General features: G+C 37.4%; 1 protein-coding gene across 1 annotated transcript in view; it reads left to right on the forward strand.

The window, feature by feature from the left end:
* The first annotated feature begins 1,512 nt into the window (after positions 1 to 1,512).
* The window catches only part of KIF27 (kinesin family member 27), a 131,852-nt gene continuing 117,556 nt past the window's right edge, over positions 1,513 to 15,808 (forward strand). Inside the window, exon 1 of the mRNA XM_036738847.1 lies at positions 1,513 to 1,891. Within this exon, the coding sequence (XP_036594742.1) occupies positions 1,594 to 1,891 (298 nt within the window). The 5' untranslated portion in view covers positions 1,513 to 1,593. The remainder of the gene's footprint in view (positions 1,892 to 15,808) is intronic.

Below are 15,808 nucleotides of genomic sequence, written 5' to 3' on the forward strand. Positions count from 1 at the left end.
ATTGGTTTATGTTCTACCTATGAGTCTAGTCTTTTGTACTTAATTGTAAACTCCTTATGGGTGAAGATTGTAGTGGTGTCCTTTTTAAATTTAGAGGATTCGCATGCTTACTGAATGAATGGGGAAAATGGCTTCAGTTTTACATATTAATAGTTAAACCACTGACTTCCACAGATTTCATTTATTTCCATGTTATTAATGCAACATTAGGATCTTCAGAAAGCACAATTTTCGACATCATAAAATGACATAGGACAGAGAAAATCTGATTTTTTATTTAGAATTATTTTGAAATATAAACTTTGTAGTTGTGGATCTTGTTTTTATTCCTTTACTTCAAAGAGCATACTGGTGCCTTTGATTGAATACATAGCGGGAAAATATAGCACAAGAGCTACAATTGTCTAAACATGTATTTTATAGTCTTAAAATTTTAAACCTCAAACCAGTCATTGTTTAGATTGATGAACTGGCAAACTGTACTTAGTTATATAGAATTGGAAGGGATTTCAGTGGTTATCTGGGCCAGCTTTCCAGTTAGGAAAGATAGCTCCTTACCCCTCATAGATGCCCTGAGAGGTGATCATCTAACCAACCTCTGGTAGAATACTTCAAGTGATGAGGGATCCACTGTCTAATAAAGCACCTCGCTCCATTTTTTTTGACTCCTTTTGATACGGATACAAACAGTGCCTTAAGAGTTAAAAATAATATTAAGGATTGACTTTGTGAAGCCCCTACTTTATTCTGTAACCTGAAGGCACCCTAAAGTCCTTTCCCCACTTTTCTTGAACCTGTACCAAAAGAATTGCTTGTTCCCCTTATCCTGTGTTCTCCCAGTCCTTTAATTTTTAACCTGTGTTCTCTTGTCCTGTCCTTAAATCCTTAAACCATAAAGAATTTCCTTTGTCTCCCTCTTATGTCGTCCTGTCCTGTCTTTAATCCTTAAGGTCCATAAAAACCTCTGAAACTATATCATCATTCTGAAACCTTCATATAAGCATAACTCCTCCAAATATCAGAGTCTCACTTAGCTTTCTCTCTAGGAGACCCATACTGCTTTTGTGTCAATAAAGTTCCCAACGAATGGCTAAGAGAAAACTGTCTAAGTAACTTCTTTTATGCCTGAACCAGCTCTCCCAACTGGCACCTCAAAACTTTAACTGTTATTAGGCTCTTCCTAGCTCCATTTGCCCTCCATATTAATTTTACTCGTTGTTCCTACTTCTGCTCTCAGGTGCTCCATGAAACAAATCTAATCCCTTTTTTATCAATTACTTTATATAGCTCCTTTGCTTGTCTAATGAAAAGTGTTGGGTTTTTTCTATGACAAGCTTTGTGATTAATATTTTGTTTTAAATAATTTATTTTTGTAAGTTATTTAGACATAGATATTTTAATTTACTATAATGGTGCTTTCCATTATAGGTAGTTACTCTCATTTGATCAAAAGATTTCTGACAATTGAGAAAAAATTTTTTTTGTCATTTTTATATACAGGATTCAAGCTGTTATGAAAACACAAATAAGAAGAATGCTTCACATACTAGGTAGTAAAAATTAGGAATTCATTTCACTGGAATTTATTGTACCATGGAGGAAATACCAGTGAGAGTTGCAGTAAGAGTCAGACCTCTGCTTTGCAAAGAGATTCTTCATAATCACCAAGTATGTGTGAGACTGATTCCAAATACCCAGCAAATTATCATTGGGAAAGATCGCATCTTCACTTTTGATTTTGTGTTTGGCAAAAATTCAACCCAAGATGAGGTTTATAGTACCTGTATTAAACCTCTAGTTGCATCGTTGATTGAGGGATATAATGCTACAGTTTTTGCCTATGGACAGACTGGATCTGGGAAGACATACACCATTGGAGGAGGCCACGTTGGTAAGATCCTTACGCTCCTTTTTCCTTGTATATGGTTGTCTGGTTGGTTGGTTGGTTGTTGTTTTTCATTCTCAAAGAGGACCAAAATGATATCACTATGCTAGAGTCAAGTTTCATTGTGTCCGACTGTGGTGGATCAGACTAGCATGAGCTCAGTGTGGTCTACCACAGGTCAGGCACAAATAGTCCATGTGAACATTTGGGGTGAATATTCTAAATTTGCTCATCCTACATTTCCTTTGAGCTATTTCAGTTCTGCTTTGCTCATAGAGCACAGCGCCTTCTCTGATGTGAGTGGGAACACCACGCTGAATGGTCCTGTGCCAGTGTCTCCCATGTCACATAATCAGTCCCAGAGTTCTTGAGAGAGACCTTGAAAGTGTCCTTGTGTCGTTTCTTCTGATCACCATGTGAACGCTTATCCTGTGTGAGTTCTCCATAAAATAGTCTTTTTGGCAAGGGTACTCTTTGCATTTGAACAACATGGCCAGCCCATGGGAGTTGTGCTCTCTGAAGCAGAGTTTGAACGCCTGGCAGTTTAGCTCGAGTAAGGACCTTGGTGTCTGGTACCTTCTCCTGCCAGGGGATCTTCAGAATCTTCCTAGGACAATTCGAATGGAAGTGATTCAGTTTCCTGGCATGGCCCTGCTTATCTGATACACTACCAAGAAACAAACTATGAAGTGAGACTAAAAGAAATAAGATAGATCATGAAGTTACTGCCTTTGAAGGATTTGTCTTGAATACGAATTTGAAAGCTGTTTTTGTGCCTTCTGTTGACTTTGCACGGAATATGAGACCACTACTAATAATAGTTCACATTAAATAGCACTTTAAGATTTGCTGAGCGCTCCTACGAGCTTGAGACCTGTGTTTCAGTCTTTTATTTTCTGCCATTGGGCAAGTTATTTTTTTTCTCCTAGGCCTAGGTTTCTTCATCTCCAAAATAAAGGGGTTGGACTAAATGATCTCATCCTTTTCCACTATGACATTCTGTAAAAGACTAACTGAAAAGAAGTTAAAATTAAAGGAGACAAGGGTGCTCTCAAATCCTGATTTGCCGTTACTTATTTTGTTTCAAAAAAGTTTTTGTAATGCTGTAGTCTACATTGCTAATAATGTATGTAAATATTTAAAGAATTAAATTAAATCATTATTATGAAGAGAACTAATTTGTGAATGAATCTAATTTAACTGTATAAAGAGTTGTTGCCATCAGGTTTGAATTGAAGTTGGACCATAAAAAATATGTAACCTCTTCAATAGTTGGCACAGCCTAATGCTGACCATTTAAATTAGAGGATTCAGGGTAAATTAAATTCTTGTTAATATCAGTCTCACAAAATATGAAATTTTCCTTTAAAACTTCTATCAGGCTTCTGGCTGAATAATTCAAGTGATGAGAGAGTCACTATGTGGTACCATGGGAAGTTTTGCCTTATTATCTGTTAGTAGGGATTCTTTAAACTTTGCCTTTGCCATTTAGAATAACAGTTATGGAAGGAAAGACATTTCTGTTTTTGTAAAATGGAGACAGTAATGCTTGTACTGTCTGTCTCAAGCTACAGAAGACTAAAGGAGATAATACAGATAGAGACTTTGTGATTGTAAAGCTCCATATAGATGAGGAATTATCATCTGCAGTGCAGTATTTATCTTTCAGTTTTTATTGGAATTAGACTTTATTAGTTGTTAGTACTTTATAGTGTAAATGCTAATCAGGGATTTTAAATGTTCAGATATCTTTTTTTACAGATAATTTTGTGGTTTTTAATATTTAATCAGAAATAAATCTAAAGAGAGATAACATAGCAACATTATAGTGCCTGTAAATTTCCTCAGTTGCTAGATACCCCCCTCATGGTATTTTAAACATTGACTGCCTTACAGTTAGACCTTTCCTGCATATAAAAATTCTAGTTTTAGAAAAGGAAGATCATGGAGTAATGGAATTTGGAACGAGAATAGAACTTAACAGTAGTATTGTAACATTCAGAGGACAGTGGACTTTGGGCTAGAAGATCTGGGTTAAGAGTTCTGGCTCTGATACTTAGCCTTGCATAGCTGTTGGCAAGTCAGGTATAAACTCTGAATCTCAGTTTCTCATTTGTCAAAAAGGAGGATGATAATGATCATATTACCAACCTCCTATGTGTGCTGCAAGGAAAATGCCTTGCAAAGTATCGGGTGGTATACATATGTGAACTGTGACCACGATCTTATTGGAATGATTCGAGAACTTAAATTTTTTTTTAAAGAGCACCACATTATATTCTTCTTAAAACGTAAGTAATTCGGGGCAGCTAGGTGGTGCAGTGAGTAGAATACCTGCCATAGAGTCAGGAGGACCTGAGTTCAAATTTGGCCTCAGATACTTGACACATTTACTAGCTGTGTGACCTTGGGCAAGTCACTTAACCCCAATTGCCCTACCTTCCCCCCTGCAAAAATAAATAAATACAGTTATAAAAAAAATGTAAGTAATTCGTGTATGGCCTGTAATCTTTTCTGGGTTGGTGGTGTTCAATTAAAAAAAAAAAGGAAGTTTCCCATATTTGATTTTCTTCCACTCTTTCATTTAGTACATCGGGAAACTGAGGTCTAGAAAGGCTAAGTGGCTTGCCAAGTACACACAGCTGGTTTAGTGGCAGAATGGGGACCTAGCACCCTAGTTTCCAACTTTCTTTGAGACTTTTTGTATTATTCTATTAGTTGTTGTCTGATAAAAGTTACTTCTTAAGGATTGTATTTCTTTCACTGTCATTGTTTTATATCATAATTAATTTTTTTCTTAGGATTAAATAATTTACCATTTAACACATGCCTTTCTGAAAAGAAATTATAGTAGGTGAATTTATGGCAATGTAAAACAAAAACTGGAGTGGCTACGTGGTGTAGTAGATAGAGTGCTGGTCTTGGAGTCAGGAGGACCTGAGTTCAAATTCAGCCTCAGACATTTACTAGCTGTGTGCCCCAGGGCAAGTCACTTCCCCCGTTTGCCTCAGTTTCCTCCTCTGTAAAATGAGCTGGAGAAAGAAATGGCAAACCCCTCCAGTGTCTTTGCCAAGAAAACTCTAAGTGGGGTCACAAAGAGTTAGACGTGACTGAAATGACTGGACAACAATAACTAGCCTAAACTTTCTCCATATAACTTTACATTTTTCTAAATGACCACCATATATTTTATGACTAACATTTGTTTAATTAGTTGCCTTAGAACACCTGTGTATTTGAACTACACTTGTATTTGACATAGTAAGCACAAAAAAGTTTAGAGCTCAGTGTTAACTAAAAGGACCAGAATTTAAGATCTTGAAGGGCCAGGCGATCAGGTGATGTAGTGCTTTTTTTTAATCCATAAAGCAAAGAAAATAAAGATAGAATGAACATTTTTATTTGAAAAGTAAAATCATAATGGTTTTTTTTTTTTGTCAATTGGCACACTTGATCCGTAAGTGTTGGACTTTACCCAAGTTTTCACTGTCTTTGGGATAGGCTTTCTTCAAAATTCAACTACCGTTGTTCTCTAAAAATACATTAATTGCCCTACAAATACATATAGTATAAATGGTAGAGCACTTTTGGTTTTGTGGTAGTTAGTGCTCATCTATTCAACAAATTTACTTCTGATCTACAGACATTTGTTATATACCTTCTACCTGCAAGAGACATTGTGTTTGGGTACTAGCGACACAAAGACAAAAAACTGATGTTGCCCTCAAGGAGCTTCCATTCTGCAGTGAGAATACAGCACATACACAAATGAGTACAGAATTTATAGTAAATAATACAGAGTAATTCTAAGAAAGAGAAAGTCTCAGCAACTGGGGTATTTAGAAAAGACCTTGTGTAGGAGATAAGGTAGCCAGGGATTTCTAGCTAGGTGCAGGTAAGGAAGAAGAGAACATTCTTAGACACAGGTAGATGAGACCCACCCATTCCATGAGAAACATGTTTATTTGGTTATGTTTGAATGTTGCTAAGTTTCCTTTCTTTGGACATTCAGGAGTCCGCCTCTACCACAATTTTTATCAAAGAAAACCCTTTCTAAGATTATAGGCTTGCACATTATTTTTTTTACACATATACTTTCCGATAAAGTCCTCCTTGGGTGTCTCCTAATGACATAGCAGTAAATGGGTTCTCAGAACCTCCGTGACACTGGGACGCCAGCCCTGTTGTGGTCTATAAAGCTGGAAAGTTGTCAGGTATGAGCACAGTGGCCAGTGAGAGCTGTATCAGAGACTGGAGAGGGTTAGTTACCAGGCAAACAAACAAATAAGTAGTACATATGCATGTGTGTGCATTTATGTTACATATGTATGTCATATACATGCCTGTATATGTGTATAAGCATTTGATAACAGAAACCCATGGAGATGGGTCAAATAATATAGGTCCTTATTTCCTTAACTAACTATATGTATATATTTCTTTTAAATTTTATTGGTACTTTTTCTTATACACCCAAGGTACTTTCTGATAATACTGTTCTCCCGTAAGAAAACAGAAACATCCCCCACAAAAAACAAACACACACCCTTCATCTCTTCAAATTCCTGTTTTGAATCAGGTGCTATTTCTTATGCGTTTCCTATTTCCTATCATTCTCCTGAAATGATTTTGTATACATTGTGTATTTCCTTATTTGTGTGCATGTTGAATTCTCTCCCCACCCCACCCCCCAAGTAGAATGTAAGCTCCTTGAAGAGAGGGACTATTTTGTTTTTATCTTTGCATCCTTGGTGCCTGGTACACACATATTAGGTTCTTAATAAATGCTTGTTGAAATATACCAAAAGACTATCAGTGAAACAAAAGGGTTTCAGTGGGGCTTGGTGGTCTTCCCTACACTTAGCAGCAAAAATACTCCAAAAGGGTGACTTTTGTGTTGTCAGAATTCCTACCAGTGATATAAAAGAGAACTTGCACATAAAATTTAGGTATCTAAAGCCAAATTTATTGGGGTGATATTTTATGGTGGAGTAAGCTGGTCCTTTGTCTCAACTAGGGTGAGCAGATAGCTTCTTGTGGGCACCATAATATTTGCAGTTTGAGGGCCTTTGGGTATGTGTCTCACTTTAGAGCAGGGAGGGGTTGTAGATCTGTCCTGTTTAAACATTAACAGCCTGGACTGGTAAGTGGAAGAAAGATCTCAGGAGTCTGAAGGAGGCATGGGACTTTGGTCCTTATTTACAAAAAGGAGTTTGATTTTGCTTTTTCGCATGGCCAGTGAGGTTCTTGCTGGTTTCCCTTCTCATCCTCCAATTTTCCCTGAATGCACACATTTCTCCAAGATCTGGACCTCTTGGAGCTTATGGGGTCAGAAGTCAAACTTTAAAGTTTAACTTTTTTGCAGTCCTTTGGCTTACATATATGGATAGACATTGTTATCTGCCCAAAGATCTAGGATGGGAGGGGGGATTTTTTTCAGATGTGTGCCGTATCTGTGGACTTATTCTCTGGGTTCATTGCTTTTGTCCAAAGGTGGGTGGGCAGAAGCTGACTGAATCAGCCCAATCAATCAATAAATACATGGAAGCATTTGTTAACAAAATGAGAAGAGAAAGGTGATATCTTTTTTTCTGTTGGTGAGTCTACCTCTTATTCGGTAACTCATCTATATTAATCTATATATCTGTCTTATCTATTATGTATCTATCTACTTGTGCAGGACCTTTACTTGATTTGTTATTAAAGTTGAAATAATAGAGATTCCCATTTGGCTCTTACTGATGAGAAATTAGACATTTAAATGAAGTAAATTTGAAGCCTTAGGAGGAGAGGACAGTTGGCTACCACTTTATCAGTATTGTTTGGGAGAGTAGAAAAGTGATTGATAACCACTCCCTCAGTCTGTTAGGTAACCCAAAACAATTGGAAAATGAAAGAGGAAAAAGCCACAACATTTTTTTTTATGGCTGTTTTTTAAGGAAAAGGATAATTGCAGTAGATGAGGCTGGACAGGCCCAAAATGCTAAGGAAGGAGGTTCTTTTGAAAGAAGAGCATCATAATCCAAAGATGGAAGAGGACAAATAAACTGAAACTGCTTTTTGTCATTCTAGTTCCATCACTTTGAATACAGACCCTAGCCTCTTTCTGGAGCTGAAAACAAATTACATAGGTGTTGTTTTAGTGTTTATGCATCAGAGTGTCTTGCATCTTTAAGTTGAAGCAGCAGACAAATACTGGAGGTAAAAGAAAGGCCACCAGTTAAGCATAACCAACAGACACACCGACTCTGTCTGACTGCATATGCCAGTTGACATCTGTATCCTCCGGCCATTTACTTAGAAGAACAAGGTAGGTTTAATCTGCCCTCTCTAACATATTTTGTTTTGGTCTGAGTTCTGCTGCCTTTTGGTGTTTTCATTAATATTATTATGGTTATTGCATATATGGTTCTTCTGGTAAACTGCTTTCTTTGTATTTGTATAGCTCTTCCCAGGTTTCTCTGAATTTCTCCTATTTTTTTTTTCATTCACAGCTAGCACTTGAACATGGGTCCTCTGACTCCAAGTTCTGCATTCTTTCCACTGCACCATGTTAGTGTACAAATGATTTAAATTTAGCCTTTTTTTGTTGTCTTTACAGTTATATTTTCTTGCTAGCGTCAACTTATTTTAGGCTTTACTACTGCTTACCTCATTTTTACAAAATTGTGCCACACTTCTGTATTCTTTATTATATAAGGGTGGGGGTCAGTCAAGTCAGTCGCCCCTCCGCACTGTACCCCTTCCTTAGTCTTGATAACTTTATCATGTGATACCTTTATGATTTCCATGGAATCAATTAAAGTCATTTTTACTAGGTGTGACTGAGGGACTTAATGCCTATTGGGCTTGTATAAAGTCTTCAAGTCAGTTTAATATCATTGTCATTTGAGTAGGTTCTAGCTAAGGCCTTGAAAGTGAATCATTGGGAAGGAAGATACAAGCCTCAGGATCCTCCCCTCTTACCTGTCCCATGCCCCTACCTGCCAGCTACCACTTTTGATCCTCAAAGATACTGTGAACTTATGAGAATTGAAGGATTTTGGACATCCGATCTGCATCTTAGACTTAACAGCATTCCTGGAAAAGCTGATATAGTGTCAATACCAGGAGCTCAGGCCAAACTAGACAAACTGAAGAATGGCAGAATTATGGAGTAAGACCAACAGAAGCCGAATAGAGAAACTATACCATTTCTAAAGGGAACCTTATGAATGCCACCACAAAGGGAGAAAAGAACTTCTAGCAACCAGGACTTAGGAATTAATCCTTTGCAACATGTGCTCTCTAATCTTAAACCTACTTTTCCCTGGACCAGGTGTGGAGAACCTGTGGCCTTGAGGCCACATGTGGCTTTCTAGGTCCTTGGGTGCAGCCTTTTGACTGAGTCCAAGTTTTATAGAACAAATCCTTTTATTAAGGGGATTTGTTCTGTGAAGTTTGGATTCAGCCAAAGGCTGCCTTTGAGGACCTAGAGGGCCCCATATGTGGCCTTGAGGCCACAGGTTCCCCACCCTTGCCCTGGACTTTATATGTATTTGTGGGAGAGTATCACAAACTTTTTTTTTTTTTTTGGTGGGAGAGAGAATGTTTTGTACTAACTGTTTTTACTGTTCACTTACCTTATATTTACCTTAGTAAATATATCAAAGCCTTGATTAATTTGTTTGAATAATGTGTCATTCAATTTTAGGCAAATTATAAAATGATAGAGTTTATTTTATGTGAGCCAAAATTCCACTAATGGAATACTAAGGTTTTAACATGCTGTATCATCATTTTGTACTTGGCTACCGTCACATGTGGATGTGATTTGCTGCTGTGTACCATATTATCAACATGTTGATTTTTTTTAAAAGAGCGTAAGAATACTACACATGGAAACACTGCCAGTGCAAAAAGAGCTTGTTAATGCCTTAAAACAAAAATTTGATGTAATTAGATGACAGGAGTATGGTCATAGTAACTCTAGTATTAAATCTTGGAATGCCTGAATCTGTGGTCAGAATATTATAAAATACCCAGGCAAAATAAAAGAAAAAGGCAAAATTGCACCTAACTTTTTGTGGTTTGCAAACAACTTTAATGAATAGAAATGTTGTAGTGATGAAGCATCTATATGGATTAAAGATTACAGTAAAAAATATTTTTCAGCAGAGCACCCATTCAGACAAAATCTTCAAGTTTTTTTAAGACAGTAAAAGAAAATGGAAATGAAGTGGAAAGTGAACAAACTTTACTGTAAGTGTTGGTCAGTTTTCTCTAAAAATTGAGTTTAATTGCATAATGTTGAAATTACTTGAGAGGAGGCCAGTGCAGAGAAGAATGCAGCACCTCGTTGGAGAAAGTCATTGAAGAATATGAATGATACACTGATCGACATGTTCTTAATATAGATAAAATAGTTTTTTTTTGGAAAAAGATGCATTCCAGAACTTGTATTTCTTTCTTTCTTTTTTGTCAGGGCAATTGGGATTAAGTGACTTGCCCAAGGACACATGGCTAGTACATGTGTCTAGTGTCTGAGGCCGGATTTGAACTCAGGTTGTCCTGACTCCAGGGCTGGTGCCCCTAGATGCCCCTAGAACTTGTATTTCTTTCTTTCTTTTTTTTTTTTTGAAGGGGAAGGCAGGGAAATTGGGATTAAGTGACTTGCCCAAGGTCACACAGCTAGTAAGTGTGTCAAGTGTCTGAAGCCAGATTTGAACTCAGGTCCTCCTGACTCCAGAGCCAATGCTCTACTCATTGCACCACCTAGCTGCCCCAGAACTTGTATTTCTAAGAAAGAAAAACTTAATCTGTATTTAAAGTACCTAAGAATTGCCTAACAGTTTTATTGAGAGGTAACAAAGAAGGGGATTTTTAAATTAAAACCAGCGCTTGTTTATTGGTTCCAAACTTCTTGCACTCTGAGAGGCTACAACTGTCAGTCCCTTCTGGTTCTTTGGTGGTCAAATAAGAAAGCATTGGTAGAAGCTAAGACAGTGAAATAGCAGGATGAAGTACAGCGAGCTCCATCCTCACCACCCTTTCCCTCCCCCGCCCCCCACCAAAAACAACCCTGTTCCAAACAGAGCTAGAAAATGCACCAAACCAAATTCTGATGGAGAACTTCAAGAAAAAACCACAGTGTGTTATTTGTCTAGCTCAGTTTGTCATAGGGAAACAGAGGAGTCGGTGGATACTGGAGACAGGATCTGGAATGAAGCATATCACATGTAGAGCACTTGGTTGCCAAGGGGGAAACTGTGCACCAGAGAGGTCCCAGAACCATACCTGGGCACTGAATGCATGGGTTAGGATGGGTCACATATCTAGAATGAGTTGCGATGGGGTTCTGTGTTGTGTGCCTAAGGTGGCAAGACAGGTAAGTTTGCAGCTGGTGGCATAGCTCAGATCCCAGATTCAGAGCAGGCGCTCACTTCCAGCAACTAACCCAATCTGAAGCTTGCAGAGGGATAACCAGGGCAGAAATCCGAGGTTGAAGTGGAGCCTTCAGTTCTGGCAGTCTTAACTGGCAGAGCTTCCCAGCTGGCTCATATGGGCAGAGTCCAGCAGCACTGGACTCTTGCTCAGACCCAAACCCAGAGCAGGAACTTGCAGAGCTCAGACCACAAGGGCAGTAATCAGACTCTGTCCGTCATCAGACCACTTTGAATACAGTGAAGGTTTACCAGTCTCCAGTCTGTCCCTGAAATCCTAGAATAACACCGAAGCTCCAGAAAGCAGCGGCAGGGCCAGTACAGACCTCTCCACAAGTGTGCAGAGCCCAGTCCTAAGATCACATCTGAAGTCAGGAAGTAGTCTAGAAGAATGAGCAAATAAAAAAAGTGTCCTACCATAAAGAATTATTGTGTTGATAGGAACACTCAAGATACAAACCCAGAAGAGGACTCCAAAAAATTTACAAAGCCTCAGAGAAAAACACAGCTTGGGCACAAACTCAAGTGGAATTCCTGGAAGAGATAAAACAAGAATTAAAACTATTTTTATAAGTGAAATGAATGTCTTTAAGGAAAAAAATGGAAAATAAATTAGAGATATAGAAGAACAAGTTGGAAAGGAAATTAACAGCTTGGCACAAAAAGTATAAAACTCTGCCTTAGCAACAAACTGCCTGAAAATTCAAATGAATCAAATAGAAGCCAATGATTTTATGAGACCATAAGAAGTTTTAAAACAAAGTTAAAAAACTGAAAAAATAGAGGAATATGTAAATTATCTCATAGTAGAAACAACTGACCTGGAAAACAGATATAGAAGAAAAAGATTTAAGAATCATTGGACTATCGGAACACCATGACTGCAAAAAGGAAACCTAGAACTTGATATTTCAGGAAATGATGACAATGATAATAATATTACTAGCATTTATTGCCTGCTACCATGCTAAGCACTTTACAAATATTATCTCATTTGATCCTCACACCAGCTGTGGAAGGTAAGTGCTGTTATTATCCCCATTTTACAGATGAGGAAACTCAGGCAAACAAAAGGTTACGTGACTTGCCCAAGGTCACACAGCTAGAGTCTGAGGCTTGATTTGAATTCAAATCTTCCTCACTCTAGGACCAGCCTCTATGCACGACACCATCTAGCAGCAGAAAATTATCCGGATATTTTGGAATCAGAAGGCATGGTGCAAACAGAATCCACCTATGGCTTGCTGAAAGAAACCCCAAAATGAAAACTCCCAGGACCATCATAATCAGAATCTAGAGCTTTCAGGTCAAAGATAAAATGCTGCAAGCACCAAGAAAGAATGAATTCATATGTTGAGTAGCCATAATTGGGATTACACATGATTTAGAGCCATCACTAAAGAAGCAGAGAACTTGCAATATGATATTCTGCAAGGTAAAGGATTTTTGCTTACAGCCAATAATAATTTACCCAGCAAAACTGAGTATTATACTCCAAGGGAAAAAAATGGATCTTTAATGAAATAGAGGACTTGCTACATTCTTGGTGAAAAGACCGGAACTGTAAAGAGGCTTTGAAGTTCAAACACAGGAATTGAGAGGAGCAGAAAAATGTAAACACAAATGAACAATCATAAGGGACCAAACAAGGACAAACTACATCTGCTAGACTATGTATAAAGATTTAATGAAATTCCAGAGGCTGTGCAATAATTACCCGCCTTTACTTATGGGTCTTCAGAAAATCTTTTGTTTAGGTATATATCCACATTACTCTCTTTAGGCAGCTCCCCCACTTATACCTCATCAGAATTGTTTCTCTTTGTGTTTTCACGATAAAATTTTTAAGAAATCACTCCTTTTAGACTGACTTTCCCTGTAGTGTATTAGGCAACATGATCCAAACTACTATTTCTCTGAAATCTAGGACATGTCATCCTAAGGCCATCTTTTCTCTTCTCTTTGGTAAAAGTCCAAGGGTCCTGTCATTTCTCCTTTGACAACCATTTCTTCTATACTGACCAATATTGGTTCTATATTAGTACTTGCCTTGTCACTTCCTTCACCATTTGAGAGGATGTCATTGCTCTACCATGTGCCTCAGCAAGAATCCTTAATTGTTTGCTTCCTCCTCCTCAGGTGTTCTGTGGCAGTGATGTCAAGCTCAAATGAAAACAGGGGCCTCTAAATTTTGCATAAGGATCCCAGCAGACTGCATATTAACTTAGAAAACTACTAATATTATCTAGGTTTTGTGGTATTTTTGTTTATCTATATTTATTTGTTTGCTTATTTATTTTATTTCTTTTGGTAAGTATTTCCCAATTATATCTTAATCTGGTTTGGGCAGCACTGGAGAGACCTGTGAGCTGCAAAACCTAGGTGACCTGGTGTTTGTCACTTCCCTCTGTTCTTTGGTATTTCTCCACAGCAATATTGCTTCTGTTTCTCCTTCCATTTAGCTTTCTCTATGTGCTAGGTTCCCCTTTGCTATCTTCTTTTTCAGGGATCTTTTCACATGAGTATCTCTCCTGATAAGTTGCTGCAATCTTTTTGCTAATATTTTATTTAAAATTTTTGCATCAATATTCATTAGGGAAATTGGCCTATAATTTTCTTTCCCTGTTTGGACTCTTCCTGGTTTAGGTATTAGTACCATATTTGTGTCATAAAAAGAATTTGGTAGGACTCCTTCTTCGCCTATTTTCCCAACTAGTCTATAAAGTATAGGAATTAATTGTTCTTTAAATGTTTGATAGAATTCACATGTAAAACCATCCGGCCCTGGAGATTTATTCCTAGGGAGTTCATTGATGATTTGCTTAATTTCTTTTTCTGAGATGGGGTTATTTAGGTATTTTACTTCCTCTTCAGTTAACCTGGGCAATTTATATTTTTGTACATATTCATCAATTTCCCTAAGGTTGTCAAATTTATGGGCATACAATTGGGAAAATAATTCCTAATTATTGTTTTAATTTCCTCTTCATTGGAGATGAATTCACCCTTTTCATTTTTGATACTGGTAATTTGGTTTTCTTTATTTTTTTAATCAAATTGACCAAAAGTTTATCAATTTTATTGGTTTTTTCATAAAACCAGCTCTTTGTTTTATTTATTAATTCAATAGTTTTCTTGATATCAATTTTATTAATCTCTCCTTTGATTTTCAGTATTTCTAATTTGGTGTCTAATTGGGGATTTTCAGTTTGTTCTTTTTCTGGCTTTTTCAGTTGCATGCCCAATTCATCTCCTTTTTCTCTATTTTATTCATGTAAGCATTTAGAGATATAAAACTTCCCCTAAGAACTGCTTTTGCTGCATCCCATAAGTTTTGGTATGTCATCTCATTATTGTCATTCTCTTGAATGAAATTATTAATTGTTTCTCTGATTTGTTCTTTGGCCCACTCATTCTTTAGAATTAGATTATTTAGTTTCCAATTAATTTTTAGTTTATTTTTCCATGGTTCTTTATTACAAATAATTTTTATTTCATCATGATCTGAAAAGGATGCTTTGACTACTTCTGCCTTTATGTACTGGATTGTGAGGTTTTTATGCACATGGTCAGTTTTCGAGTATGTGCCATGTACCGCTGAGAAAAACATATATTCCTTTTTATCCCCATTCAGTTTTCTCTAGAGGTCTATCATATCTGCCTTTTCTAAAATTCTATTCACCTCCTTTACTTCTTTTTTGTTTATTTTGAGGTTAGATTTATCAAGTTTAGAGAGGGGGAGGTTGAGATCCCCAACTATTATAGTTTTGCTCTCTATTTCTTCCTGTAACTCCCTTAACTTCTCTTCTGAGAATTTACATGCTATACCATTTGGGGCACATATGTTAAGTAATGATATTGCTTCGTTGTTTGTGTTGCCTTTTAGCAGGATGTAGTGTCCTTCCTTATCTCTTTTAATTAGATCTATCATTGCTTTTGCTTTGTCTGAGATTAGGATTGCTACCCCTGCTTTTTTTACTTTAGCTGAAGCACTTGTACTCCAGCCTTTTGCCTTTACCCTGTGTGTATCCCCCTGTTTCAAATGTGTTTCTTGTCAACAGCATATTGTAGGATGGTGGTTTTTAATCCATTCTGCTATCTGCTTCCATTTTATGGGAGAGTTCATCGCATTCACATTCACAGTTATGATTTATATCTGTGTCTTTTTCTCCATCCCATTTCCCCCCATTTATGCTTTTATTTCTCCCTTCTCCTTTCCACTCCTCAACAGAGTTTTGCTTTTGACCACGTCCTTCCTCAGTTTACCCTCCCTCTTGATTTCCCAACCTTATCTTACCTTTTTCCCGTTGCCACTTCTTTCCTCCCTTCTGATCACCCCCCCTTTTCTTTCCCCTTTCCCCTCCTACTGCCTGTAGGACAAGTTTGATTTCTATACTTATCAGGGTATGTTATTCCCTTCTTGAACCAAATCCGATGAGAGTAAAGCTCAAAAACTGCTCTTCTCCCTCCCTTCTTTCCCTCTACCATAATGTTTTTGCGC

Source organism: Trichosurus vulpecula, chromosome 9 (genome assembly GCF_011100635.1).
Source record: "Trichosurus vulpecula isolate mTriVul1 chromosome 9, mTriVul1.pri, whole genome shotgun sequence".
NCBI classification, from domain to species: Eukaryota; Metazoa; Chordata; class Mammalia; order Diprotodontia; family Phalangeridae; genus Trichosurus; species Trichosurus vulpecula.